Source organism: Hoplias malabaricus, chromosome 2 (genome assembly GCF_029633855.1).
Source record: "Hoplias malabaricus isolate fHopMal1 chromosome 2, fHopMal1.hap1, whole genome shotgun sequence".
Lineage (NCBI taxonomy): Eukaryota > Metazoa > Chordata > Actinopteri > Characiformes > Erythrinidae > Hoplias > Hoplias malabaricus.
The window spans coordinates 69,981,188-70,008,453 of NC_089801.1; the positions used below are offsets into that span (position 1 = coordinate 69,981,188).

General features: G+C 42.2%; 1 protein-coding gene across 1 annotated transcript; it reads right to left on the reverse strand.

The window, feature by feature from the left end:
- Positions 1-383: 383 nt before the first annotated feature.
- Positions 384-16,047, reverse strand: mxra5a (matrix-remodelling associated 5a). Its single transcript, XM_066662001.1, has 7 exons — positions 15,961-16,047; positions 14,551-14,765; positions 13,351-13,480; positions 12,468-12,858; positions 7,963-12,159; positions 6,233-7,151; positions 384-5,062 (listed from the first exon to the last, which is right to left on the reverse strand). The coding sequence occupies exons 2-7, from the start codon at positions 14,733-14,735 to the stop codon at positions 3,157-3,159; spliced, it is 7,728 nt and encodes a 2,575-aa protein (XP_066518098.1). The 5' UTR covers positions 14,736-14,765; positions 15,961-16,047; the 3' UTR covers positions 384-3,156.
- Between the last annotated feature and the right edge of the window lie 11,219 nt (positions 16,048-27,266).

Sequence of the window (27,266 nt, forward strand, 5' to 3'; positions counted from 1 at the left end):
ACGGGGGACTGTCCCTATAAATACAGATCACAATCCAGCAGCAGTGTAATAGCTCCCAGAGAAGAGACCTCTCAACAGTTCCTCACTTGGCAAAACATATCATTCTAATATTTGACCTACTTCTCATTAAAGCCTTATACACCATTGTACTATGTACGGTTTAATGAGTTTTATTAGAGCACAATAATTGTAACTGCATCTTTCTTATTCCCTGTCTTTATAACAGTAAACAAGTGTTGGAAGCGTACGCCTTAAATGAAAGCATCACGTCAATGTCACATTGCGTTTCATGGTCTGCTTGGTCTATAATTAAGAACATACGCTGGAAAGCTGAAGTAGTTTGCTTTTTTTGCAAGTTGTCTTTATTAAAGATAGTCAAAATGGCAATACAACTCAGTACACGTCTTCAAAAGACAAATAAGTTAAATCAAGAGCATGGAATACAAATAAAGGTCTCCTTTAGGAGTTCTATGGATGTTAAAGCTGTATGTAACCTTAAACAACTGGGATAGAGTATAGAAAAACAAATGTGAAACTGAAAGACTGCGGCACAAGTAAAACAACCTGGATTACACTTCTGCATCTGCGTATCTGGAAACAATGTGCGGGCGTCCAATGCAAAATGTGAATGCATCCACTAGGGGTCAGTGCTAAAAGTAGAACTTCTTGCTCTCCAACAATGAACATCGCTGTGTCTGAAATGGCTCCCTACATTATTCACTATTTACTGCACTACTACAGGGAACTGAACGATTTCAGACGATTTCAGGTAGGTTTCTATCAAACAATGCAGTGTATTATTGGTATCTGCTGTGCTAGGGTACAGAGCAGGGTTCTCCAATGTTAAACCTTTGGAATGCCACCATGTCCTCAATTTTTTGCATGTGAAATTCCTAAATTTTAAGCTAGAATACCAACGCTCTTCAGATGTGAAACTGCTGAGACAAAATGCAGGAGGGTTTACAAAACTGATTGCTGGCCTCAAACTCAGGTTAAAACTGTCTCTCAGTATGCAGCCCAAATCCTGTTCTATTTACAAGTCCACATCTAGCCAAGTAGAGTCCAAATACCCGGCTGTGTTCTTGCTCCGCTCGTGTTAACGAGAATGCACTGGGACTAGACTTCTTTAGACTTGAGAGAGTCAGATCAGAATGTATTTCGTACCATACTCAGCGTGTAGGCTTTTTCCTGCCACTGAGATGGTGACTCATTAAGTACAATTACAGAACGACAATCCAACGTCCTCCTGTCCTCAGAACTTTGCCAAGTTTGTACAACCACTTATGGCAGTTCAAACTTGAAGTATTTTGTACTGAGAAACAGCCTAAGTGAAGTGCAAAAACACAGTGTGACCGGGGCTTAACGCTACTGGTGCCTAAAAGAAAAAAGCAAACCCATCAATGAGCACTGCCCCAGTTTCAGGTTTCATGCTTGAACCCACTGCTGTCACTTCTCTCATTTAATGGTGAGTAAAATCAAATAACTGTAGTTAGTTAGGCCTACCTATTTACATACATTTAATAATAATCATAATCATCGTAATAATAATATTATGATTACCGAAATAAAAACACTTGTCCCGTTCTGTATGGAATAGAATGAGAATGACAAATTGGCCCTTGACTTTGCAGTGTTGGTCGGATGTGGCCCTTGAGGAAAAGATATTGGGGACCCCTGGTATAGAGCTAGCACACTACTTATTGCGGTGCATTATGGGATTATTTGAGTGCACTCAAAATTGTTCACTATTTTTGGACAACAATACAAAATGGCGGAACCTCCAGTTAGTGCACTATATAGTTTTGGACACAATGTATGTTTTTGCAATGTTTTAAAAATGGACGGATTTACATGGAATCAACTCATCATTTCGTCTTTGAGAATTGTTCCTCTGTGATTTTATTACTGTCCAGATTATTGACAATTAAATACTGTTTTCACCAATCTCAGCAGTACCCTACCATTTTAGGCTTGTCTGGATATACACCTCAGTGTTTTTCCAGGTAGATGTCACACAAAAGGCACATCTCACTGAAAAATCCAGAACCCACAGGCTCATTAAAGAGGAGATTATAATGGCAGATACAGGTATAAAACATTAATTTGTTTTGTATAAAATATCTGTCATACATCCACATTCATAGAAAACACAACCCTGTGTTCATTTGATCACTGTGTGAATGTGAGAGTTTAGTCAGTGTAGAAATATTTACAAATTACCTCGTTATAAAGTAATCAAATCCAAATACAGCTCTACTCCCTGCCGAACCCAAACTCCTCTCAATTAGTCCTCCAACGTTCTGGTTCCATTTAAGTATAATATGGATACTGTCCCATCCTCAACACTACCAGTGGCCAGTGCTACACTACGCTTACCCATAAACCCCTTATCTGTAACTTGACATAGCTATGTTCATGTGCACCTTTGCAGAAGTATAAATCAGACTTTAGAAGCAGAGTTAGTGTATGGAGTGATGAGAAATCTTACTTAGCCCTTCGACATTGTTAATCTAAATGTCTGTAAAACATATAACCACTGCACCTGAGCTTCAATACTCTAGAAAACTGTTAGCTAACTAATGTATGCTACAAGCTACAACTGAACTAAAATTGTGAGCACATGTGGATGTCCTTGAGAAATACACTGGGTAAAGTGAACAAGTGAAGGTTATGCGTTCAGAAGCGATATGTGAAATTAGCCTTTTCTCCACCCAATTAGAATTAAGAAGCTTCAGCTAATGTAGCTGTCTAAGCTAAAATCCCTGAAACAATTCTGAAATAGACTGCCATAGAAGATGTCAGTAATATCTTCAGATAATTTCCCTTGATTAAATAAAAATATATAGCCTTTCTCATTTATACAATTTGACAAGTTGTCACTGTTCCTATCAGAAAAAGAGGTTTTAGAATATTCATAGGTTGCACTATTTACACAAATCAAACTAATATTAAGGCCAAATAACACCTCTTCCTTTACTCTCTGGATGTTGTCTCTAACTGACATAATAATTCAGGCATGATATTTAAACAACACAGTAAAATGTCATGTTAGTAAGTCATGTTCACATTGACAAACATTTTTAGAGTTAGGCAATGACTTAGTTCTATGTCGCAGTTCCTTGGGCATGAAATGAATGAAACATGAAATTAATATGGTTAGTACACGTAAAGGTATGTCCCCTTTGAGTCGACCCCTATCTCATTTCGGGCTGTACATCTATAGAAACCTGCATCTTTCGGCGTGGGGTTCTGGATGACAAGGGAGCCTTGAGGGTGCAGGTACTTGTTCTCAAATATATGTGGCTGAGAAGTGATGACTAACTTCGTTCTGTCAGGAGCCTCCCATGCCACCTCTGGCTTTGGGATGCCACTAACTATGCAATTTAGCTGAACAGCTACCCCTATCTTGGCATAGGTGGCAGGGGCAGGGCCACTGGTGATCCGTGCTGGTTGAGCAACAATAATGACTGTGACTGTCAGCAAGGAGCTTCCATATTCATTTGCAGTACTGCAAGTGTAAGCGCCTCTGTCGTAGACAGAAGCCTGGTGGATGGAAAGCGTTCCATTTGTTAAAACGGAATAACGGCCTACCCGCTGAGGTTGGTTCAGGACTACCCCGCTCGGTAATGTCCAGGTAAGACGGACAGGGTCACTAGTAGACAGACAGTGCAACTGCAGGCTTGCACCCTTCATGACACTAACAGGAGAGTTGTACCTGTTGCTGATCTCTGGCTTCTGCCCTGGCTTCAGCATCACAGTCCTCTCCACTAGTCCACCAGCATTGCGGCCTAAGCAGCGATATGTTCCTACTTCAGAAAGAGCAGGGTTGCTGATTACCAACGTTCCATCAGACTTGTGGAAAAACTTGTTAAACTGGGAGCTTCTCATTATTGAAGCACCATTCGGGAGTATCCAGGTCACTTGTGGGACTGGGGAACCCTCAACAGAACAGTTTAAGGTCATGCTCCTGCCTACAGTTAGAGTGATAGATTCTGTTTTTGGACTCCTGAGCCGTGGTTTCTCTACAACATCTGTCACATCGAGTTGAACAAGGAGCCTTGCCTCTCCACCTTCGTTCCGGGCAATGCAGATTATCTGGGCTGCATCAGTTACTCTCAGAGAACGGATTTCAAGAGTGCCGTTACGATGAACCATCATGCGGCTTCCATAGTAGGGCGACGGGAGAACAATGTTCTCTGGAAGGACCCATATCACGCGAGGAACTGGAGTACCTGTAGCCTCGCAGTGAATAAGTTTCCGTTGATCCCGCACTGCTGATACTTTCAAAGAGTTTGTGGAGCCTCGTAAGCCATTGATAGCAGGAGATATGACCAAGATTTCCAGCCTGGACACCTTACGATCTTGGCCTGCACTGTTCCTGGCCAGACACGTGTAGTTCCCACCATCAAAGCGCTGCACATTCTGAATGACCAGCGTCCCATCATCATGGATCATATACTTCTCTGAGGCAGGAGGAATTGCTCTGTTGGTTGGGGAGAACCACAGTATATGGGGGTTAGGTTCTCCTTTGGCACTACACTTCAACGAGGCCGGCTCGCCATACATGACTCTGGTGACCTCATACGTCTTGTTTCTGATCACAGGCACATACGCCACCACTTTAACATGCACTTTCATTTCGTCCTTGCCGATTTGGTTCTCGGCATAGCACGTGTAGTCCCCTTCCTCATGCATTCCCACGTCGTTGAAGAAAAGAGTGCCATTGTCAAAAACGACATACCTGCGACTGCGTCCACCACCACTGTCAAATTTGACAATGCTGTTGACCATAGTGCCATCAGGCAGAGCCCACTGAATCTTTGGGTTTGGAAGACCTGATGCCACACAGTCCACCTTCAGATCCCCTCCATACATCACCTTCTTATCAGCCTGAGGCCTCTGCTCGATCTTGGCTGGTTTTGTCTCAACACTGACCTTTAGTGGAATGTAGTCATCTCCTATTTTGTTTCGTGCGACACACAGATATTCACCTTCATCATTCTCTGTCAGAGAGTGGACGGTGAGGGTCCCGTTAGTAAACACCTTTATCCTTGAGTCATAGCTGAAACAAAAGTGGATATTATTAATCAGTGAGTCTTTCAGCATGCATAATTAACCCATTCAGATATAGTAATTAAATTTAGCTTGATAACAACAAAATGCCACTGGATGCATTCTGTTTTTTCTGAGCTACTCTGGAGGAACTAAAAGAAATGTAAAATTCATATTTTAATAAAAATTGTAGGTGTCTATTATGTTATAAAATTGGTAGTCCTGTGACAAAAAAATTTGATTGATACTAGTCTCAGCCCCAAACGCTCTGCCCACAAGTATACTTAAAAAAATAATAATTTCAGTGCATTAATCCGGCCTCACCGTCAAGATTCTGCCATTTGCATTCTGATTGGCTATCTGTACATCCATGTATATGCACTTATGTGTATCATTTTTGTATTCGCTGTGTCACTGCCTCCTTCTACACATCATGATAAAATAGCAGACTTGTGATTGGTCCTTTTGCATCTCAGTCAAATTTCTTTTCATGTAGTAGTAGGAGGTTCTAGGCCACGTTAATTGGAGAAAGGCATCAGCCTCTGGTAATGTGAGACTGGATTTAATTTACGCTTGCTGTACTGAAAACATAATAAGAAGAATAAATAATAGAATAAATAAATAAATAAATAAAAATAATCTCTTATAAAAATAATCTCTTATTAATATCTTTTGATCGGTTTGAGGATTTTGGCAGATTTGTGCTAGGCCAGTTCTACCAAAGGGAATCTTAAAATGTATAATTTATAATGATTTATATGAACACTAAGTAGTATTTTTACCTTAAAATTACAGCTACATAATAATTGTGATGCTCCACTAACCTGTAACAGGGAGAATAAAGCTTTTGTTGTTGCTACACCAGGTGTAGCCCTGCAGAAACTGCACTATGTAACTTTTGGAGGAGGTTAGGAAAACAACCTCCCCCCCCCCCATAGGATAGTGCTATGAATTTGAATTAAGCTCTATAACTGGGGGAGACCAGATACAAATATACAAAATCTTATCTAGTGCTCCTTTAATAAGAGACTCTAAGTACTTTTATTGATGCAGTACAACCTTGATATATCAATCATTATCTGAATGTTTATTGAATGGATTCACATCAATACATCAGTTGTATGTATGCTAGATTGGGAGGTTTATATTTTGGATGTATGTGTGTAAAAGCTTCCATTACCTGTAATGAGCATCCACAAGCTTTTTGGAGGGAGTTCTCCAGATGACTCTTGGTGCTGGATCTCCTGATGCCACACAGTCCAGCTGCAGCCATCCCCCGTAGGCAACATCTGTCCTAAGTGGGGATGAGGAGGTAATCTTGGCTCTGGATGATGTAATAGTGTTTTTCACAGTCAAATGAATTGATCTGGAGGAAATTCCAACCACATTGGTTGCGATGCATCCATATTTTCCTGCATCTTTTTGAGCCAGGCCACGAAGGTACAGTGTCCCATTGGGGAAAACAAAGAGATTGCGACCAGTCACAAACTGTGAAGTTCGGAGTTGCATACCGTCAGGTGTTGTCCAGCTGACTGTGGGGATAGGGGCTCCCTTGGCACTGCAGTTTAAGTACACAGTGATGCCTTCTGGGAGACTTATATTTTCATGCCTAGGCTGTTGAATCACTGGCGGTAAAGCTGAAACCATCAGACGAACGGATATAGTGTCTGCACCTGCTGCATTACTAGCAATGCATTGATAAACTCCACGATCTGTGTAGAGAGCAGACTTAATTCTAAGTGTGCCCGTGGCTAATACTGAGATACGCTGTTTTGGTCCACCAGGTGAGACATCCACATGTGCCACTGTCGTGTCAGGGAGAACCCAGGTGGTCCGTGGTTTAGGTTTCCCTTGTGATTGACACTCTAGTTCCACAGTGTCTCCCAGGTAGGTGTTTGTGTCTCGATAACGTGGCTGCAAAATTTCTGGGTGTTCAGCTAAGACCACCAATGTGACCACCCTCTTGTCCTCTCCATACTGGTTCTGGACACTGCAGCGGTACTGGCCGCGGTCCAGGGGGAGGACATTGTGGATTATGAGCGTGCCGTTAGAGTGGACTTCGAAACGCTGGATCCTGCTGTTTTGAGCAATGCTTGCACCTGCAGAGGGAAATGGAACAAATGATACACAAAATATATCTCATATGGCTTACATAATTCATTCTGCAATTATTTTTATAGTTATACATTCAACACCAACATTGTATCTACATTCAGTGACCATTTTCTTAGCTCCACTGAGAATGGTCAGGACCCCCACTTGACCACCACAGAACAGGTATGATTTGAGTGGTGAATCATTTTCAGCGCTGCAGTGACACTGACGTGATGGTGGTGTGATACTGTGTGTTGCGCTGGTATGAGTGGATCAGACACAGCAGCACTGTTCGAGTTTTTACACACTGTGTCCACTTACTGTCCACTCTGTTGGACACTCCTACCTCATTGGTCCACCTTGTAGATGTAAAGTCAGAGACAGTAGGTGCACAGTTTGTTGGTCATTCTCTAGTCTTTCATTAGTGGACACTATGGATGCTGTCAGCTGGTCAGTTTTGGTTGGTGGACCTGTCTGTCACTGCTGTGTCTGATCCACTCATACCTGCACAAAACAACAAAGCATGCAGCCACCACCACTGTGGTGGTCCTGACCTTTGAAGAACAGGGTGAAATGGAGATAAGAAAGTTTTCAAAGAAACAGGACTACAGTCTGTAATTGTAGTTCCTGTATGGTCAGTGGAGCTGATGAAGTAGACAGTGATTGTGGAAACAAGGTAGGTGTTCCTAATAATCTCATAGTAAATCACTTGAAACATTATATCATGTCATGTATGTTCTTCTAATGTGAGTTAGCGCACAATGAAAAAGACACCTTCTGGGTTCAAATGATGATATGTCATCAAGGACTACATACCTGTGGAGACTTTAGTCCAGGACAGGAAGGGACTAGGCTCTCCTACAGCCACACATGGCAGATAGGCATTAGACTCAGCTTGTACTGTCACAGTGCTAACATCAGCGCTGTTGATCTTCGGCAGTCCTCTCTTAGCTGGGACGATGGGTGTTTGCTGGACTATGTCAGAAGTGGGATGATGTGGACCAATGTGGACAGTGGAACCATGGCTACCCTGGGTATATGGCCTTTTAGGAGTGATCAGTCTTGGATGGGATGTTATCTGGACCGCTGGGGTAGCTTGTACTTTTGGTACTTTGGTGCTTAAAATCACATCAGTTAAACGGCCTGTCGTAATATCTTCAGACTGACCTGTAGAGTGAAAAACAGGGGGGCTGAATCTACTAAGTGCTGGACTTCCAGCAGGACTTCCCCTAATCTTCTGTTCAGTTGTGTCAGTTCTTTCTTTGTGTATATCAGGTATATGATTTGTACTGTCTGATACAGCCACCACTTCGACTGCAGTCACTTCATTTGGTATAGGTGCATGTGGATGAACTTGAGATAGTGTTCTTGTCGTAGCTGTTGTTGGTGATAGCATTGTTGGTGTCGAAAAGGATCTCGTTGATGGTGCTGGCAGTGATGGAATTGTTGTTGCTATTGCATTTACTAAAGTTCTGTCCTCTCCCTTTAGAAGTACAGCTTCCTCTGCTAATCCAGCCTTCCAGGGTGAGGTTGTTTCTCCTTTGGCATGATCTGCTTCTACTGAAGCACTGCTAACCTTTGTTTTAGGGCTTAACCCAGATGCTTGAACACTTTGGAAAGTTGTGGGCCTCTCTGTTGTGACCTGAGGGCTCTCATAAAGGTTTGTTTTCATTGAGCCACTAGGGATACTTGAGTCACGGCTTTCTGTGATTTCATGCTGGTTACTTGGGGCAGATGAGGAGAAAGGCCTCAGTGGAAACTCCCTCGCAAGCTCAGGGGATGGAGGCACATTTTCAGCTTCACTAGATCTGTATTGATTCTTGGCTTTGTCTGAACCCACACCTGGAATCACTTCTGTTTGCCTGTGAGGGCTCTCCGGGGATGTGTCAGCTGTGTTATGGTCTCCTGTAGCGATTACCCTGTGTGCCTTTTCAAGAGCTTTAACTACAGGGGGGCGGATGCTTGTAAATGTCTCTTTGTCAGCTGTTGTGGATGGAGAATGTGTTGTGGCATTGTGAGCTAGAGGAGATATAGTGGAAATAGTTTCCCTGATTATCACTGTTGCTTCATGCTCTATAAAACCCAGGGATGTTGATGGAGGGCCTGACATTGCTGTGGTTCTCACTGACATATTAGGTGGTGTGGTGAAGGTTCCCTCTGCTTGTGACACTTTCTCTTGAAATGAAGAATCAGGGGATAAATTATTCCTGCTGTAGTATAAAGGATCTGTGTTCTTTGCATGAGTCACTGTGCTTAGTGACGTTGCTTGGCCTTCAGTTAACGGAACTGTGGTATCCACCTTGGCTCCAGCATTCATGGCCCTTGCAGATGTTTCTATTTCCGAAGGAGAGGAGGTGGTCGTCTTGGTGATCTCAGACACTGAGGCCAAAGTTGTGGGCTGCGGCGTGACATTTGCGACGTGTGCAGACGACTTGGAGCTTTTCGATCTCGTTCGGTTTCTATTAGGCTTCCTCCGTCTGCCACCATTCTTCCGCCGCGAATTGGACGAGTTCCTGGCACGTGAGGGAGATGTAGGAATGACTGAGATAGTGTGTTTAGCCCTGCTATTTTCCGAAGTGGCTTCCTTCGTTTGTGCTGCAGTGGAAACCAGTGGAATCTGGGAAATGTCATGTTTTTCTTGAGTTGTGTGTCTGTGTAAGTTCTGCGTAGCTTGCTGAGTTGCAGTTGTGGTGGCCTCAGTAAATGACTTAGTATCAGCATATTTTTCTCTGCTTTGTTGTACAAAAGTTACAGCTGTGGTCAATGCTGGGCTGTGGTCAGCCTCTCCTTGATAAACCTCTCCACCATTTCTAAATCTTTTTGGAATGCTGGATTTATCATCATCGTCCACAAGATTACCATCAAGATTAACATCACCCTCAGACCTCTGAACAGTTTCAGCTCCTCTGCTAGCAGCTGTTGTGCGACTTTGGTTTTCTACAAAAGGATTTCCATATGAGATTGTGCTCTCCACAGCACTTAGTTCTACCCACTTTGCAACGTCTGGCCTTGTCGCCAAATGACGAGTAGGCTGGGGACCAATTGTGGTCTGCATGACATATTCGCTGGTTATAAACAAGTCTGACTCTGGGTTAATTTCAGGGGCTGCAATTTGGTAGGTTATGTGTGTCTCTTCCACAGAGCCCAGAGGTCTTATGTCCAGGCTGATATCAGTAGTTTGCATAGACATCACTGCCACTGTGGATGCGTGTGACATTTCTTGTGGCGGCGATCCAGTGGTAGTACCATCTGCAGATGATCCTTCAATCCTGTCAACAGACCCTGATTTCTTAGCGCTGGCAGAGTCAGGCTCTTTTATTATATTAGTGCTTGTCTCAACGTAGCTCGGAGTGGTTGTTTTTGGAGCGCTGCCACCTCCTCTGACTTTTGCCAAAATGTTAGCCCAATGCTTTGGATCTATCTGACTGTTTGACACACTGAGTCTCCTTCTTGTTTCCCCTGTGTTACTCCTGTCTGCTCCTGGAGGTGTGATTCGTCTTCTGGGCACAGCAGGACGTCTCCATGGCTTTCTGGATGTATGCCCACCTCGTGTACTACCATTTGGGATCCTCTTTCTATTAGGAGGTGGAGCAGGAGTTTGTTCTTCAGCCTTCTCTTGGGTTTCAGTGTCCCCAGATGACTCCACCCCATCTTCCACAGGGGCTTTAATTTTGGTGGAGACCCCTTCTGCAGGCTGAGGTCTACTGGAATACTTTCTTATAGGCAGCCCACCAGAGGGCCTTGTCAGAGTCACCTTTGTGGCAAGTGAGTCTGCACCATGTTGATTCCCTGCGACACATTTGTAGTAGCCATTATCGGACAGTTGGCTGTGACGGATGGTCAAAGTTCCATTTGAGGCCACTGACATCTTTGATGAGTTTGACATGGCGTTTATAACGCTGCCATCAGGAAGGATCCAATTTATATCTGGGTCAGGAGAACCCGAAGACAAACAAGGAAGGGAAACAGACCCACCAGCAACTCCTGCCACAGGCTCAGCCACTCCCTCACCTCCAGGTGGGGGACTGGAAGACTCCTCAACTGTCAGACGAAAGGGGAGAATACTGATATCGTTCATGACTAATGCGATACAGTAAAAGACTCCTGAGTCAGAGTGACCCACCCTCTTAATGTCCAACAAACCAGATGGAGACGCTGTGATTCTCTCATCACTGCTTTGATATGGGGCCCTAATTGTGGAGCCATCAGGCAGCATCCATTTGATGGTCAGGTTCCCTGAGCTGTGCACATTGCAGTGCATCTGTATGGGGCTGCCCACCACAGCAGCCTGAGATATTCTGGTGTCGTTTATGGACTCTATCATAACCCATCTCCTTCTCTGCTGCCTCACAGCCTCAGCCTCTTCCAGCTGAGTCATAAGGCTGCTGAGAACCAGTCTAACCATTTTACTTGTAGACTTAGGTCTGTTTAGCTGTAGGTCCAGTGAGGGCTGCATTACCCATGCAGGTTCAGCCTCAATATTGACTTTCACCCCAGTGTAGTAGAGAGCATCCCTTTCCGCATCTTGTCGATACCTGTAGCTAAGACGAGGTTCCTTACTTAGCATTATCTCCTTTTGCAGGTGGGCAGGAACATCACTGTAATAGGCGATGAGTCTCCACAGCCTCTCATAGTTGGCCCTGTCAATGGGACACTCCAGATCCAGTCTCAGTGTGATGTTAGCGGTAATCTGATTTGGATTCACGTGGTCCCAACTGATTCGGCTCGATTCTGTGGGTTCATTGACCTGGCAGTGGAGATCAACTTTGTTCCCATGTTCATCAGACAGCTCCAGCGAAATATTCCCCAGAGGCTGGTGGAATTCATCTAAGGTCAGGAGCTCGCTCTCCGTGTCCAAAGCAGATGTTTGGTGAGCGCCGCTGAAGACTGGACTGCTGCAAGTCAGATCCGCCAACTCCTGGAGGTCTTTCTTCTTCAGGTGTTTTGGAGAAGAACACATCGGGCACAGCTGACCTCCAGGCAAGGCTTTGTCTTTTTTGCATTTGACAATACCTGAGAAAGGATAAAAGAGATATTAAGGGAATGTAAGGTGGTTAACTTGATGATAGCCATGGCTCTCACTGAATTAACCAGCATTAGTATATGTTAATTTATTTTTAAATATTTTTAGCTGAATTAAACAACAGACAAGAGCTCAAGCTTTATTCAATATGGTCACAGTCTCCAAAATTGTAGCGTTACAGTAATAGTCATTGCACACTGTATAACACTTTTACTATAATACCATAAGGAAGGCATTATCATCTTCAGTCACTTCACATTGCAATTACAATGTCATTACTACTACTATGAACAATTACCTGCTGCATTTTTGCTCCAGTCTTTAAACCATTTCATCCTGCAGTCACAAGACCAGGGGTTGTCATACAGGAAGAGGTTCTCCAAATGCGGCATTCCAGTTAACATCTTCTGGGAGAGTGTGGTCAGCCTGTTCTCAGATAGATACAGATGCTTGAGGGTGGACACAGGGAAGTAGCCCAGTACGGAGAGAGTGGCAAAGGTGGCTGGATGGAGTTGCTGGAGCTGGTTGCCCTCTAGATGAAGCAGACGAAGGGAGGTGAGGCCTTGGAAAGCGTCTGGGTGGATGAACTCCAGCCGGTTGCGGTCCAGGTGCAGCCTGGTGAGTTTCCAGAGACCCTGAAAGGTGTGCCTGCTAATTACCCTCAGCTTGTTGTAGCTAAACTTCATCATCTGAGAGAAGGGACAGAGAAATAAGATGCTTAGAGCATTTGAACATTGAAGGACACTATCTGGGTCGACCATTTTCCTAAGGACATGTTTCTAATTGGTTTATGCGTGAAACAATTTGGGAACACGAGATTTTGTTTTTTTGTGTATACACCTTCAAGAAAATGACAGCTATGAAATGCATTTGCGGGAAGGGTGTATTAAGTGCACTTGTGAGCATCCTTGATGGAGAAAGTTAGAATTGGGATGCCCTACAGCCACTAAAAAGGGCATGTGTCTACAATGTGTGCAAGGCTGCAAGTGTAATGGGACATGGCCCAAAGCTCAAAATGAGAATCCTCCTCTTTGACACTGGATACAATAACAACAACAGAGTGAGTGTAAAATGAAAAGGAGCGATGGATTAACAATGCTCACACAGCAGTGATTAATGACCAAAGAAAAAATATCAGCCTGTCACTGGACAGAAGTATTTATCTGTTATATTCCTCGCACCTGAAGGGATATCAGATCTTGGAATGTCCCATCTGGAATGTTGTGTACATCATTCCCGTGCATCAAGAGCAGCTCCAGTTTTCGCATACCAGCGAAAGATCTGTCATTTATTCGGGTCATAGAGTTGAACCTGCAAAAAATATGTGGTGTTTCATTAAAGTGAATAAAACACTGGGTCCAAACGTGTTCAGAGAATGTGCACAGAGCTTGTATTTCATTGCTGTCAAAAGAAAAACATGCATCTCTAAAATAGAAGGGGGGGGGGCTTCTTTGCTTTCAATTGATTACAATGTAAAATTATATTATATTCCAAGTAATTTTGGAGCATTTCTTGGTTTATTCAACTTGAATTTCACAAAGTGTTAAGGACAGCTGTTACAAATTCTGACAGCCACAAAAATACAGATACACTGACCCCTCGTTTTTGGCGGGGGATGTGTTCCAAGGCCACCAGCGAAAAACGAATTTCCGCGAAGTAGAGGAAAGATATTTTTAAATGTATTTAACGAGTATTTGGACTTTCAAAACCCTCCCTGTTACTGTTAACAACCCTTCCGTTGCATTAAACAGTCATTCTATAATGTTTTTCAGCTGGAACTACATGTGATATCCTACCAGTTTCTTTAATAGAGTAATTCCTAAGCTGTGATTTAGCGTCAGTAAATTTCACTCGGATGTGGACATGAACAGCACATGTACTGTACGTAAGAAACACTTGTAAATGATATATTTTATCACCTACAGACCCAGTCTAACACATGTAAATAATAATAAAAATATACTTTTGGCTATTCATCTTTCACGGTTTTCTTTATAGAAAAACACAGCCAGTAAAATGAAGAACTGAGTCTAAGGTCATAATGCCCAATGCCAAGTGTTGGCCAAAGGGATTTAAAGCCTACAGAATTGAGCACTGAACCTGTCTTCATCTTGACCTCATTCAGTATAACCAAATCCTCAGTGTGATGTTCCAATAAGCAGTCTACACACTGAATCAGCATGTGTCTAGAAAGCTTTGGACATTCAGGGATTTCTAAAAAGCTGAGGCTAAAACCTAAATCCTGACTGGGAACACGGCGCTGCGTCCTGAGCCCAAGTGTAAATCACTCGAAGGCAGGTGTGCACTCTCCCTGTTTTACTTCGACAACAGACAATGGTTGCTTTGTTGGCAGATGTTTTTTTCGGTCGCCAGACGCTTACCCCAGGTTCATGCGCTCCACTTGTTTGGGCACGCCAGCGGGCACGCTGAGCAGAGAGCGGAAGGTGCAGTGAACTTCTCTGGGCTGAGGACAGGAGCACTGTTGGGGACAGCATCGTGCCAAGTCTGTAAGCACCAGCAGCAGCAGGAGCAGCAATGTCCAAACATTAACGGCTGAATGACCCATCTTCAGCCCAGCAGCTGCAGCCGCCTCCTCCTGCAGCCAGACACAGGTGATAGAATATACAGTTGCTAAATCGCTGAGGACCAAATCACATTTGACCGAGGTTTAGGGTTAGTCCTGTATCCCTAAAGGTATACAAAATACTGCAGGAATTTCAAGAGGATGTCCAACACAGTCTTACAGTAAAATAGCTACATCAGTGTAGTGCGTACTGCTAGATACAAATTCAGTCAGACAAGTGGGTAGACCTAACATTTACAGCCTATATTCAGTCCAAATGAAGGTATCTCTTCTAATTACTGAACTCAGATAGCTCATTAAAGGTGTGTTTACAGCTTGTATAATCAGACTTGATGGGTATAAAATTAAATGGGAGACTGTGGAGCAGCTGAACATGAGCACAAGGTCACCAAGTACACCCTCAGCATTGGATATTGGAATAGGCAACCTATTCTCTGCCGTGATGAAGCTCCATCCAACCCCTATCGGACGGGTCGGAACCCAGTTTATCTAATCCTTAAACATCCGTCCCTGACCACGCTAGCGTTCTTGAGAAGGAATGCCATCAAATGCTCACAGACAAGCGACCTACTGATGTTGGATGAGGAGATGTGGATAATGTTATAACAGCACTGCAGCACCAAATTAATATAATGGGTTCTGACAGAACTATGGAATAACAGTCTCGATTCGCCATTGGAAGACCAACTCATTCCCCAGAGGAAGAAAGATGGGGAAAAAGAGAAAGAATGCATGTAGAAAGAGAAAGAATACACATGGAAAAATAACAGTGCTGATGATAGAAGAAGGGAAAAATGAGGAGCTGGGTGTCACATTGGGGTGTATTTACGTTTATGCCAATAGCTGTTAAAACAACACTGTAGTTCATGTAAAAAAATATGCATAAGACACTTGGATAGACTCCAAAAAATATAGAAAAACTTGGTCATCTGCAGTAGCTTTAATATCGGACTATAAAAGGTATCATACGTATATTTACTGTACATTTTTAATTTGCACTGACTACACAGACACCATTTCAAATCCAGGTGGTTTTATATTGAAAACACAATTATTAATCTCTCCCTCTGACATAGAGAATGTAGTGTAACCTACAAAGTACACAACTGGACCCCGAGACCACCTCTCAGTACATTAACACAAGCTGTACCTTTACTGAAACAAAAACTGACTGTGTATAACAAACATTACAGTAATAGACACTTACCTTAGCTTGTCTTTGGTAGCCAAGTCCAATTTCTGCTAAAGTTTAGCATGACTTTCATTCATAACTCCTCGGAAAAGTTAATTTTGGAGCATGACAGCAAGAAGCAAGTCTGCAGAAATAACCAGTCCTCTAAAAAACCCAAACCCTTTCATTCATGAAAGTAGCTACCACTATGTTTTCCACAGCTGGAGCCACTGGTGCAGTCTTACAGTGTTATTGTAAATAAAACCAGCTTGTTTAAAAAGAGATTCCCAGTAAATTGATGTTTTTCTAGCTGTGTTCGTATTCCCCTCGCTGTAGTCCAGGTCTTCTGCAGGGTTTCTGCACAGCTGCTTCTCACTTCACTTTGAGGAACTTGAGAATGGAAGTCCTCTGTTTTTTCTGGCCTGCTGCGTTTTTTTTTTCTCCCCCACCCCACACCCGTTTTCAGACAAGCCCCGCCCCTCTGTGTTCTGATTGGCTAGTGCTGACGTTCTTCAGAAACCCTTCCAATAATTTAGCTATAACCCTGTCCCAAATAGAGCCTTAAACCCTGCGGGCGTTTTCAGAGTCTACATTGAGGATGTGAACTCCATGCTACAGGGAACGAGACCGCAGATACGCCTGTGTTTGGGACAGAACCGTGTGATCCGCAGGCTCTACAGGTGCCTGGTGGTAATTGTTCTCGTTCAGTTAATAAAAAATGTATTTATATTCACATCGTAATTTTTCCCTTTGCCTCATTTTTCCAGACAGTCCTCAGCAGAACTACATTATTATTGGTCTTTGCTTGTTTCTTAAGGAACTCATCAAAGGCCATAGCTGAGCCCCCCTTTATTAGTGAACCGGGAAATGGAACACGTCCTCTTTGCCAGTCTTGTGTCGACAACTGGACCATGAATGCACCATTTAGGACTGGGATTCTGTGCTGGGTTTAAAACATTATAGCTCAGTGTAATGACTGCCGTTGTCATAAATGAGGAAGTGAATGTCTCTCGCATTGTTTTAGTGTCCATTACACAGAAAAAGTATAGGCCTTGAAACCTGGCAGTTACCTACAGAGATTCAAAAATGGAGATACAGGGTTTTGTTCGGACAATGATAATGTAGGGTGACCAGACGTCCTCTTTTACCCGGACATGTCCTCTTTTTTAGACTTAAAAAAATGTCCGGGCGGAATTTCACAAACGTCCGGGATTTTGTTTTTCTAGAGCTTACATAGAACTTCGAGAAGTTTCGTTCACAAACTAGTCCCGCCCTCCCCTACTCCGATTGGTTCGCTTGAGTGAGAAGGGGGCGTGGTGAAGTAGCCTACAATCTTCTGATTGGACGGTCTGACTGTAGAGCTACCGTTATTGGTGGATAACCTTCTCTGTAAACATTTAATTGGTCAGTCTGCACGTCAGTAGTCCTTGTTTACGTCAGGCAAAGCTCATGTACCCACCCTCATCTCGAGCAGCTATGCCGAAACGTAAACGTAAGTTCTCGGGTGAATTAAAAAATAAATTCACATGTTTTGTGTAGCAAATAAAGGTGTAAAGGACCTAAAAGCACACATAGGTTCAGCTAAACATACAAAGGCAACGAGGGGCGAGAGAGAGAGCCCCCCCTCGGAGCGTGTCCTCTTTTTCACCATCTCAGATCTGGTCACCCTAGATATATATATATATATATATATATATATATATATTTTTTTTTTTTTTTTTCCAGCAAACTGAATAACCAGTAAAACATTCTTTTAAGGATTAATCATCCAGCCACATGTTTGAAATTAATGAGCAGTATTTACAGGGCCAATCAAATGACTCCAGGAGGTCCACTTACCAAACCTCCACACAGCTGAGGGTCCAGAGAGGTCAAATAAATGAGACAAACGAGCACTTTTTTTTTTCAGTCCATTCCTCCTTAAATAAGGTCTCCACTCTCTTCTTTTCTCTTCTTTATACAGAACAAGCTACAGAAACAAACGGCCTGATGTCACTGTTGTCATAGATACTGGTGTACAAGCTCTATGATTGGACCAGAAGGAAATGAAGGTTATTGTGCAGCATATAGATGGATTTCAAGGTGAGTTTTTCAGTCTCTGTTGATTTGTAGGTTCATAAAAATTGCATTTTGGACCTTGATGCTAGAACACAAGATTGTACCATGGCTGCATTTTTAGCTGCGATTGTAGTAACGAAGTGTACTGTAATCATGTATTGAGTTTTTATTGGCTAACAAAGGTTTGCAGTTTTTATTCATTTGAACTGTCTCTGCTTACAAAAAAAAACCCTTCTTTTGTAAGGTTAAAATGTGTAATATGTTAAAATGTATGTGATGCGTCATGGTGTAAATCACAGTAAAAGGCACAGGGAAAAGGTTCTGATATGAGTGATATCGGAATGTGTGTATTTGTGTGTGTGTGTCAGTGCACTGACTTTACAGTAAGTTGGTCTTTACCAGTAAAGAGCTCTTCTCAACAGAAGTATGTTGTTTCAGAGACAAGCTGAAGCGGCTTCTTGTTAAATGAGTAAGACTAAGCTTAAGTAAAGGTCGAACAGGGTTCAAAGCCTTGTCATTTAGCCTGCAGTCTTCATTCTCCCAAGCCACACACACACACACACACACACAGAAAACCTGTGAAGTCAGCATGTAGAGCTGAAAGAAGTAGAAAAAAAAATCAAAGAACAAGTGAAGTGAAAGGTTACCAGACCCTGCCCCTGTTCTTGACCACTCTGGACATGCCATGCATCACTATGTCACTTCAAGCATATAGCACATCTTCATGAAAACAACATGCAGGTGTTGTCATTATCGTGACTAATGCCCTACAGCTAGGAGAATTAAATACTCAGCCTAGTAGACTGTCAGGGAGTTGATTTCCAGATGGTAACCTGTCTGAAATAACTACAGTAACTGATTCTTTAAAATATATTATCAGTAGTTTCAACTCAGTTTGTATCAGAGCTCAAGTAATAAGTCATCGGTGCAAACGTCAGAGACTAGCTTTAACCTGTGTGTTTTCCAATAACCACAGCCTATTAATGTTTCTACCATTCATTCATTCATTATCTGTAACCCCTTATCCAATTCAGGGTCGCGGTGGGTCCAGAGCCTACCTGGAATCATTGGGCGCAAGGCGGGAATACACCCTGGAGGGGGCGCCAGTCCTTCACAGGGCAACACAGACACACACACACATTCACACCTACGGACACTTTTGAGTCGCCAATCCACCTACTAACGTGTGTTTTTGGACTGTGGGAGGAAACCGGAGCACCCGGAGGAAACCCACGCGGACACAGGGAGAACACACCAACTCCTCACTGACAGTCACCCAGAGCGGGAATCGAACCCACAACCTCCAGGTCCCTGGAGCTGTGTGACTGCGACACTACCTGCTGCGCCACCGTGACGCCCATAATTCTACCATTTATTGTTTATTGTTGAGTATCTTACGTCATTTAAACAGTTTGATTGGTGGGGCTTAGTCATAGATATAGAGTTAGATATACATTTCCAACCTTCCAAAGCCAATCTATGAAGACGTACCAAATGCATTCAAGACGTGGTTGACCCACAAAACGCACAAACAGCTTGGAAGAGTTTTTGAAGTGTGGAAATATACTGATGGGACAGATTTTTCTGAAGAGACCGTAGTACATAAGATCATTTAAACTGCCATAATTTTTTAGCCACGCTGTATTTTCAGCGCACTGATGTTCTGACAGATTTAATTGAATTCAGTTCAAGGCCGAAAACACTCATGACCAACTGTGCTAATTTACTGCTTATTCGCATTATTTTCACAAATGACTTCATTGTGTTTTGCAAATTTTAACACATAATATTATGTTACACAGAAATGTATTTACGGCCGTTGGACATTTGTGGAAAAATTGTCCTTAATTTTGACAAGAAAAAATGTCTTAAAAGGCTCCATCCATTTCAGCTTTCAGCCACAAACATCCTGTCAACTGTGAAGCTGGCTGAGAAGCCTGAGACAGAAGCTATAAACCAGTTTAATGAGGGCAGAATAAAAGCATTGGTGACTTGTGTTTTTGTGGTTGCTCAACGAAAATAAACTGAAGCTTTGGCGCATTGATAAAAGAAGATAATCATTCACAATCAAGAAATGTCTAAGGGCTTTCAGGCAAAAACAATGGCTGCTTTTCTTCACTCACAAACACACACACACTGTATTATTACCATAATCAAGGTCTGATTTTATGATGTGTGCCCCCTACGTTTTACCGGTTTGCCCTCCTGTTGGACTTCCTGGTGCTAGTTACTATATTTACTTGCACACAGACTGACTAAGCGCTTATTTTGTCTATGAAACCAGACTGAACCAAAACCTGCACAAAGTGGGCTACCTAGCAGCGCCGTAGTCTAAGCATAGGCCCTACTTCTGGGTGGATAAGTGTCCAACACTCCCCTGTTGCTCAGCTCCTCCAAGTTTGGTGAACTGGCCAGTGTCGTTTGTACTTAAAGGCCATAGAAGGCCAGGGGTGTCCAAACTTTAGCATTCTACACTGCACCAGTGGCTCCAACTGTGGAAAATAGTGTGTTAGATACTTTCATGAATGATTTGGGTTTTTTTTCTGCAGCCTACAGGGACAGCTGTCCTCAGAGGTCAGCCCTGCCATAAAGTGTCCATACGGCATCGTCAAGCTAAACGGTCTTTGAAAATCCTCCTCCCACAGGCCCTGGACACATCAAGTGTTAATGGAGCACACTGTGGGTTCAGGGAGGGGGAGAAAGAGCCGGCTTACTGTGTCTGATCGAGCACCATGACGATCGTAAATAAACCCAGCCAAAATGTGTCTGCACCTCTCAGACATATGGACATCCACAGTCCAGTTACTTTAGAGCAGAACCCAAAATGAGACTCACCCAGTCTGTATGTCCCTGAACAGACCCCAGGGTTAATGGCAGCATGCTTCACCTTTGACCTCTTAAGATGCTTAAAGTGATGGAATAAATGACAATATCTCAATTCATGTTTCAAATCTGGATTGTGTTAATAATTCTGAAGACTTTAGATATCAGATGACTCACTTGCATAAATCAGGAAACAGTCAAAGGAACGTTCCAGACCTAGAGTTGATAGAGACACAACGACAAGGAATTCCTAACAACAATCCAAGTACTGTCACACCACCGACACTGTAGATAAACAGCATGTCCAGCTTAGAGAGACAGGAGAAAATAAATAAACGTGGAACAGTTCACAGGTGTTTCTGTCCATACTTCCTAGGTCCAAAAGGATGTTGAGTGGTCAAGGGAGCTTACTGAGAAAAGGAGAAAGTATGACATTCAATAAATGAAATGGTTTGTTTGGGATTATGAGAATCTTAATCTTAAACAAACTTCTAAGACTCTCTTGATGTAGAAAAGTGATGCACATCCACAGAAAACAAATGCATCAAACGCAAAAAATAAATATTAAATTAAATTAAATTGTTGAAGCTCCTCTGGTGAGTCCAAAATTTAAATCAAATCACAAGGATGAGTTGCAATTGAGTCATGAGTCAGTTAAAGGCAAGTCTGAATTGAGTAGGGAGCCAGCTGAGAATGAGTCTGAATTGAGTAGGGAGCCAGTTGAGAATAAGTCTGAATTGAGTTGTGAGTCAGTTGAGAATGGGTCTGAACTGAGTTGTGAGTCAGTTAAGAATGAATCTGAACTTAGTTGTGAGTCAGTTAAGAATGAGTCTGAACTGAGTTGTGAGTCAGTTAAGAATGAGTATGAATCGAGTTGTGAGTCAGTTAAGAATGAGTCTGAACTGAGTTGTAAGTCAGTTAAGAATGAGTCTGAACTGAGTTGTGAGTCAGTTAAGAATGAGTATGAATCGAGTTTTGAGTCAGTTAAGAAAGAGTATGAATTGATAATAAGAACTTGGTAAAGTTAGGTCTGAATCGAGTCACGAGTCAGTAAGGGATTTGTCTAAGTTGAGTTGCAAATCAGTTAAGTATGGACCTTAACAGGTTAAAGTCAATCAGTTAAGGGCCAGTATATATTGAATCACGAGTCAGTTAAGAATGAGTCTATATTGAATAGTGAGTCAGTTAAGTGTCCGTTTAAACTTAGTAATTAGTCAGTTAAAGACAATTTGAGTTATGAGTCAATTAATGAAGAGCCTGTGTGGAGTCACAAGTAAATTAACCCTTTAAAGCCTGACACATTTAATAATAATACAATGAAACTGATTTTTTTTTGAAAAAAAAATGAAAATCACTAGTGGCCCTTTAATTAAAACAATTGGATTGTATAATTTCTGAATGCATCATATTTAGGCATTTAACAATATATTTTTACTTTAATTGGTCTTTCATTTAGTTAACTGCATCAGTTAAAAGTGTTCTTTAGACTTCTTTACAATTTGTTTCTTCATTTTGATTGAATTCAGTTAAACAGTGAATAGCAAGTGATTGTCTCTGTTCTTCAGAACTTCTCAGGAAAACATAACACTGAGCTGATAATAAACACTGCTCCAGAGGTCCTTGACCCATGTGTTCTCTGTTCTTCTCTCTGATCTTTTTATATTTCATATACTGGTGGTCTTTTTGTTGATCTGCACAGCCGTGTTTCCATATTTAGAGGAACTACAGTTGTTTCTGTTACTGTTTGAACCTTGGCTTGAGGTATGAGGTCATTCAACAGACCTCCCATACTCCTCAGTATCATCATCTTCTTCCTCTGATTCCATCACAACATCTATGTCATAAACTGAGCCAAGAAAGCTTGCTCACAATGGCTTTGGGAAAATTAAAAATACATCTTTGTTTCAGAAAAAGTATCTAAATGTGTTTTGCTGCTGTAAAGAACAGATCATCATTCAAATCATATTTGGAAATGCTTCATTTTTGCAAAAAAAAAAAAAAAACTAGCCTTGAGTTTTCATGTGTTTTCATGAAGATAGCCACTATTTTGTAATGGTTTGGTAAACGCATGGAAATGCTTCCACCTCATTCACAGTTCAGTAGAGAACTCAGAACACTAGCCCCAAAAGGATAAAAGTTTGTTTCTGTATTTCTGTTCACTAGATGATGAAAGAGCCACCTCCAAAGATCATGTATCATATTTTATACGTTTGGCTTTTACGGGTTAAGAAGGAGCCTGAATTGAATCATGAGTCAATTAAGGATGACTCTGAAATGAGCCAATGGTCAGTTAAGTGTTTATATTCAGACTCATCCTTAACTGATTTGCTACTCAGTATAGGCTTGTCCCTAACTGATTCATGACTCAATAGTCAGGAGTCAATTAAGGACGAGTCTGTATTGAGTCATGAGTCACTTTAGGACATGGGTGCACAACTCCAGTCCTGGAGGGCCAGTATCCAGTAAAGTTTGGCGATTCCTTTGCTCACACACCCCTGATTCAACTCATCTGTTAATTGGCAGGTTTAAGGGTTGTGTTTTAGCAGAGGAATCACCAAACTGCTGGATACCGGCCCTCCTGGACTGGAGTTGTGCACCCCTGCTTTAGGACAATCTGCAGGTCTGTTATGGGCTAGCTCAAATTATGCCTTAAGGGCAAATGATCAGGAGTCCTATGTGCTCATTCAGAAGGATAAAAATGTCTTAAAGGTCCAGCCCGTGGTTCAGTTCTGATGAAGGTTTTAGCTTTAGTGAGGACTCTCCTCTGACTATAATTTATTTCTAAGTTCAAGGCTGTGTTTGAAGGGAAGTGTCCTATCTAGGCTCATAAGGCAAAGATTCTCTGAGGGGCATGGAGCTCACTGTGGCTTTAGATATCAAAAGTAAGGGATTTAGTGTCTCTGAATTCTATTTGATTACAGGACACAAGCCAAGCAGATAATTACAAATTGCTAGTTTAGGGTCGCTGGTTGGAAACCTTTGTAGGATCAGTGTAAAAGGAAGCTGGGAAACCTGGGACTGAACATGTTGTTGTACTTTGGTTGACCATGAAGTATACATTAACGTTTGCACCTGCTCCCAGGTGTTGTTTTAAACTTACAGCAGCCATATTAGCGTTATTGCTGTGATAGTGAGGGGCATTCCACATGGTTAGCATGTGTTAGCCCTGGGAACCTCCTGCCGTCTCCAGCAGTGATCCATGTCCTCTGCGCTTCCTGTAGCAGGGTCATAGCAGTGTATATGCTTGACCTTTGGCAAACAGCATTCAGGTGTAGGGTCAAACTCCTGTCACTCAAACTACAGTTTGTACAATGGAGAATTTCATGCTACAGACCAAGACAGAACAGGCAGCTAGTGATCCTCATTTCTACTCACCTTCATATCTCCATTTACTTGTGAAAACATCAGTGGTCCTTTGCACAGTATGAGTTTCTAAAACCCCCATCATTATAAACAGTACTCTAAGTTTCTGTAGGACAAGGAAATTCACATCAAACAACTCTGAATTTCTGCTTTGTTTTTATCTGAACTACTGAATTATGCAAATGTCTTAGTTTCCCTTAGTAACAAGTCAGCTGTACACATTCCTGTTTTGATTTACTGCATAAATCCAACCAAGTCATCTGTTGTTCTTCTCCTTATGATCTTCACTTCTCAATATGTTCTCCACTTCCCCATCTATAAATCAAAACAGGGTTGTTCTCATTTATCCAGCAGCTTTGCTTGCCCAAGACTTGATCTCACCAAAGTCCTAAAACTGATCTCAGAACTGCTTGAATGAGGCATTGGGTTTCCAGACAGTGACACACACATCAGTCATGATGTATCCTGCTCAGGCCTGCCTCCCACTGTGCGTCCAGCTCTCTCTGAGGAGGAACATCTGTGGCTACACACTGACCTATAGCTTTGCACCACTCAGTAATAATAAACACCACTCCACCACTCGCTCAGTGACCTCACATTTAGTATAACCCACGATGGCTTATTCTGCTTGGCATGGTAATTGAAAAAAGTCATGTTTGATGCCAAAGCTTTTCGAGTACATGACTTCTACACTTAATATAGACCTGACTCTCAGTGGGACCTAGTCTGTGCTTTTCGGCCACTGTCTGCAGAAACTGGAAAGAGTTTGTGAGAGGCTTTCAGCTGAGTTTGAGATGAATCAGAGCAATTAAACATGTCTGATTCTGGGCACAGTTTGGTTGGCAGTCCAAAAAAAACCTAATAGGAAAATACAGCAAATGAATCAATAAAAAAAAGTACATAAATTAAAACATAAGGACAAATGTTGGGACTCCAATATGGTTCAACGGACTTAGCATTGGCTCTATCATCAGGAGATGAGTTTAAATCATGCTGTTGCAAATATCATCCATGGCTTTGGGTCCAAGAATGCAAAACTAGCCTAAATCTGGATCTGTAAATGGCCATTCTTCTCCTGTTGCTATGCATCTTGTAGCTAACTTAACAGGACTGGGTCCAATTGCATTCACCTCCAAGTATGTTGAGCTTTTCAATTACACTGCGTTGGTGGTACTTGTAAAAGAAGTGATGACTTCACCTACCTTGTAGGAGGCTAGTGCAAAATTTTCTCTCCCAACTTGGTAGCATTGTGTGGTTTGGGGTAGAGTTTGTAATAAATATAGGTTGAGGTGAAATTTGGCTTTAGAATCCAAAAAAAAATAAAAATAAAATAAAAATAAAAATACCAATTTGTAATTCACATGTACTGGACTACCATTCAGATCCCAGCTTTACATCTATGACCCGCACCCAGATCAGATTACCTGCTTTGCTGTTACTGCCTAAAAACAAACAGTAATGTCATCATATGTAAGGAAGCTAGTACATAAACATAAACACTGATCCACAGTAAACTGTTTACAGGTAAGAATACTGCTTCGTTTGTTGATGTGCTACAGGATCTTTGCTACTGAAAGCTACATTTCCTCTGGCTTAATGCTAAAGTTCCGACTCTAATCTGGTACACCTGGCTTTAATCTCCAGATGCTCCTAAGAATCTTCATTAAGCAGGATCAGATGTCTTAGGTTAATGTTACACCCAAAAACTGCAGGGGGGTAGACAACATGACCTGTACACGGTGGGGAACCTTCAGTGTGTTGTAGGCTTTTGGAGAAGACCTAAATATTTCTATCGAAATAAAAGAAAAATACAGAGGTTATTGTAATCAAAAAGTAATATTACTTTTTTGTTGTTTTGGTTGTAATACATAGTATTTAATTTGGAAATCATAACTGAACTGATCCAGTGTGACGGTTTTTTCTTTGTGGTATTTTGTTGAATTCAGCCAATTGAGCTCTCCCATTGGTCAGGACTTCAGGAACTGAACTGAAGGACTATTCTCTCAGAGTGACATTCAGTTCATTCACTCCCCCAAAGAATAAGAAATAAACCATGCTGGGGTCAATAGAGGGTGACAGGATGCTGCCCTCCCTGGTAGATTTTTTTTCTATTTAACACAATAAACATTTTGAGATATTAGTATGTTACAAATGTTAAATAAAAGTGTAACATATAAAATATATTGAAAAAGGAGCTATGCTACAGAGAGCAATGTTTCAGGTGCCTGCCTGTTCTGGGTGAATGCAGAAGAACAGCCAATCAAAAACCGTTGCTGAGAGAGAAAATGGATGTAGCAACATGAATTTAACCAATCAGCTTCCACGAAACGGGCGCTTTATGGGTGCTTCATCTGTTGCCCCAGACTCAGTCAACAGTGGAGTATAGACCTGACGGTTATTTGTGATTAATCAGGGCACAGGACTCCAGGAACTTCCACCTTCAACAAGATCTCTCTCTTCTCCAGTATCTGAGAGAAGAACCGGTGAGGAAAGTATAGGTTTAACAAATAGTCCCTGCTATAATGTTTTACACCAGCCACCACTGCAAATAGGAATCCATTATCATCAGGACATAATTATTACAAGGTGAGAGTGGAATCAACAAAACATTTTTTTCCAGATACATTTGTGAACGTCTGCTGTACCTTTGTCACTAAAAAGGCTCTAAAACTATATTTTTAAGCAATGAAAAGGGTTCTCAATGGCACACTAGATGTGAGACAGTGGGTAGGTAGGAGGTGATGAGCCAATCAGAGTAGGGCTGTCTATAGGGGGAGGTAATATTTTGCTGTTATCAAAGTAAACTCTATGATGAAATATAGCCTCAACATCCAACACAATTAATGCATTACCTCACCATTAATGTGAGCCCTGCACCTTCAACAACAGTCGGCTGGATGTATTGTATTAGAGCTCGCGGGTGTGTAGGTCATTTCCAGCACTCTCCCACACTCTTTGTCCTGCTGCTCTGGCCCAGTGCCCCGGGCTCTGCTCTTGGACACGGCTGTACAATAAACAGCCATCCAGCCTGCTGCGTGCAGCTGGGGCTAGGGCTCTCGACTCAGTGTCTGTGGTGGAAAACCATGGCAACATCGCTC

Excerpts from the sequence above, each read along its gene's own strand:
- mxra5a (XM_066662001.1), bottom strand. The coding sequence starts at position 14,735 with ATGGGTCATTCAGCCGTTAATGTTTGGACATTGCTGCTCCTGCTGCTG. Across the intron at positions 12,859-13,350 it reads AAGATCTGATATCCCTTCAG|ATGATGAAGTTTAGCTACAA; the intron begins GTGCGAGGAATA and ends CCCTTCTCTCAG. Across the intron at positions 5,063-6,232 it reads CTTGTGGATGCTCATTACAG|CTATGACTCAAGGATAAAGG; the intron begins GTAATGGAAGCT and ends CTTTTGTTTCAG.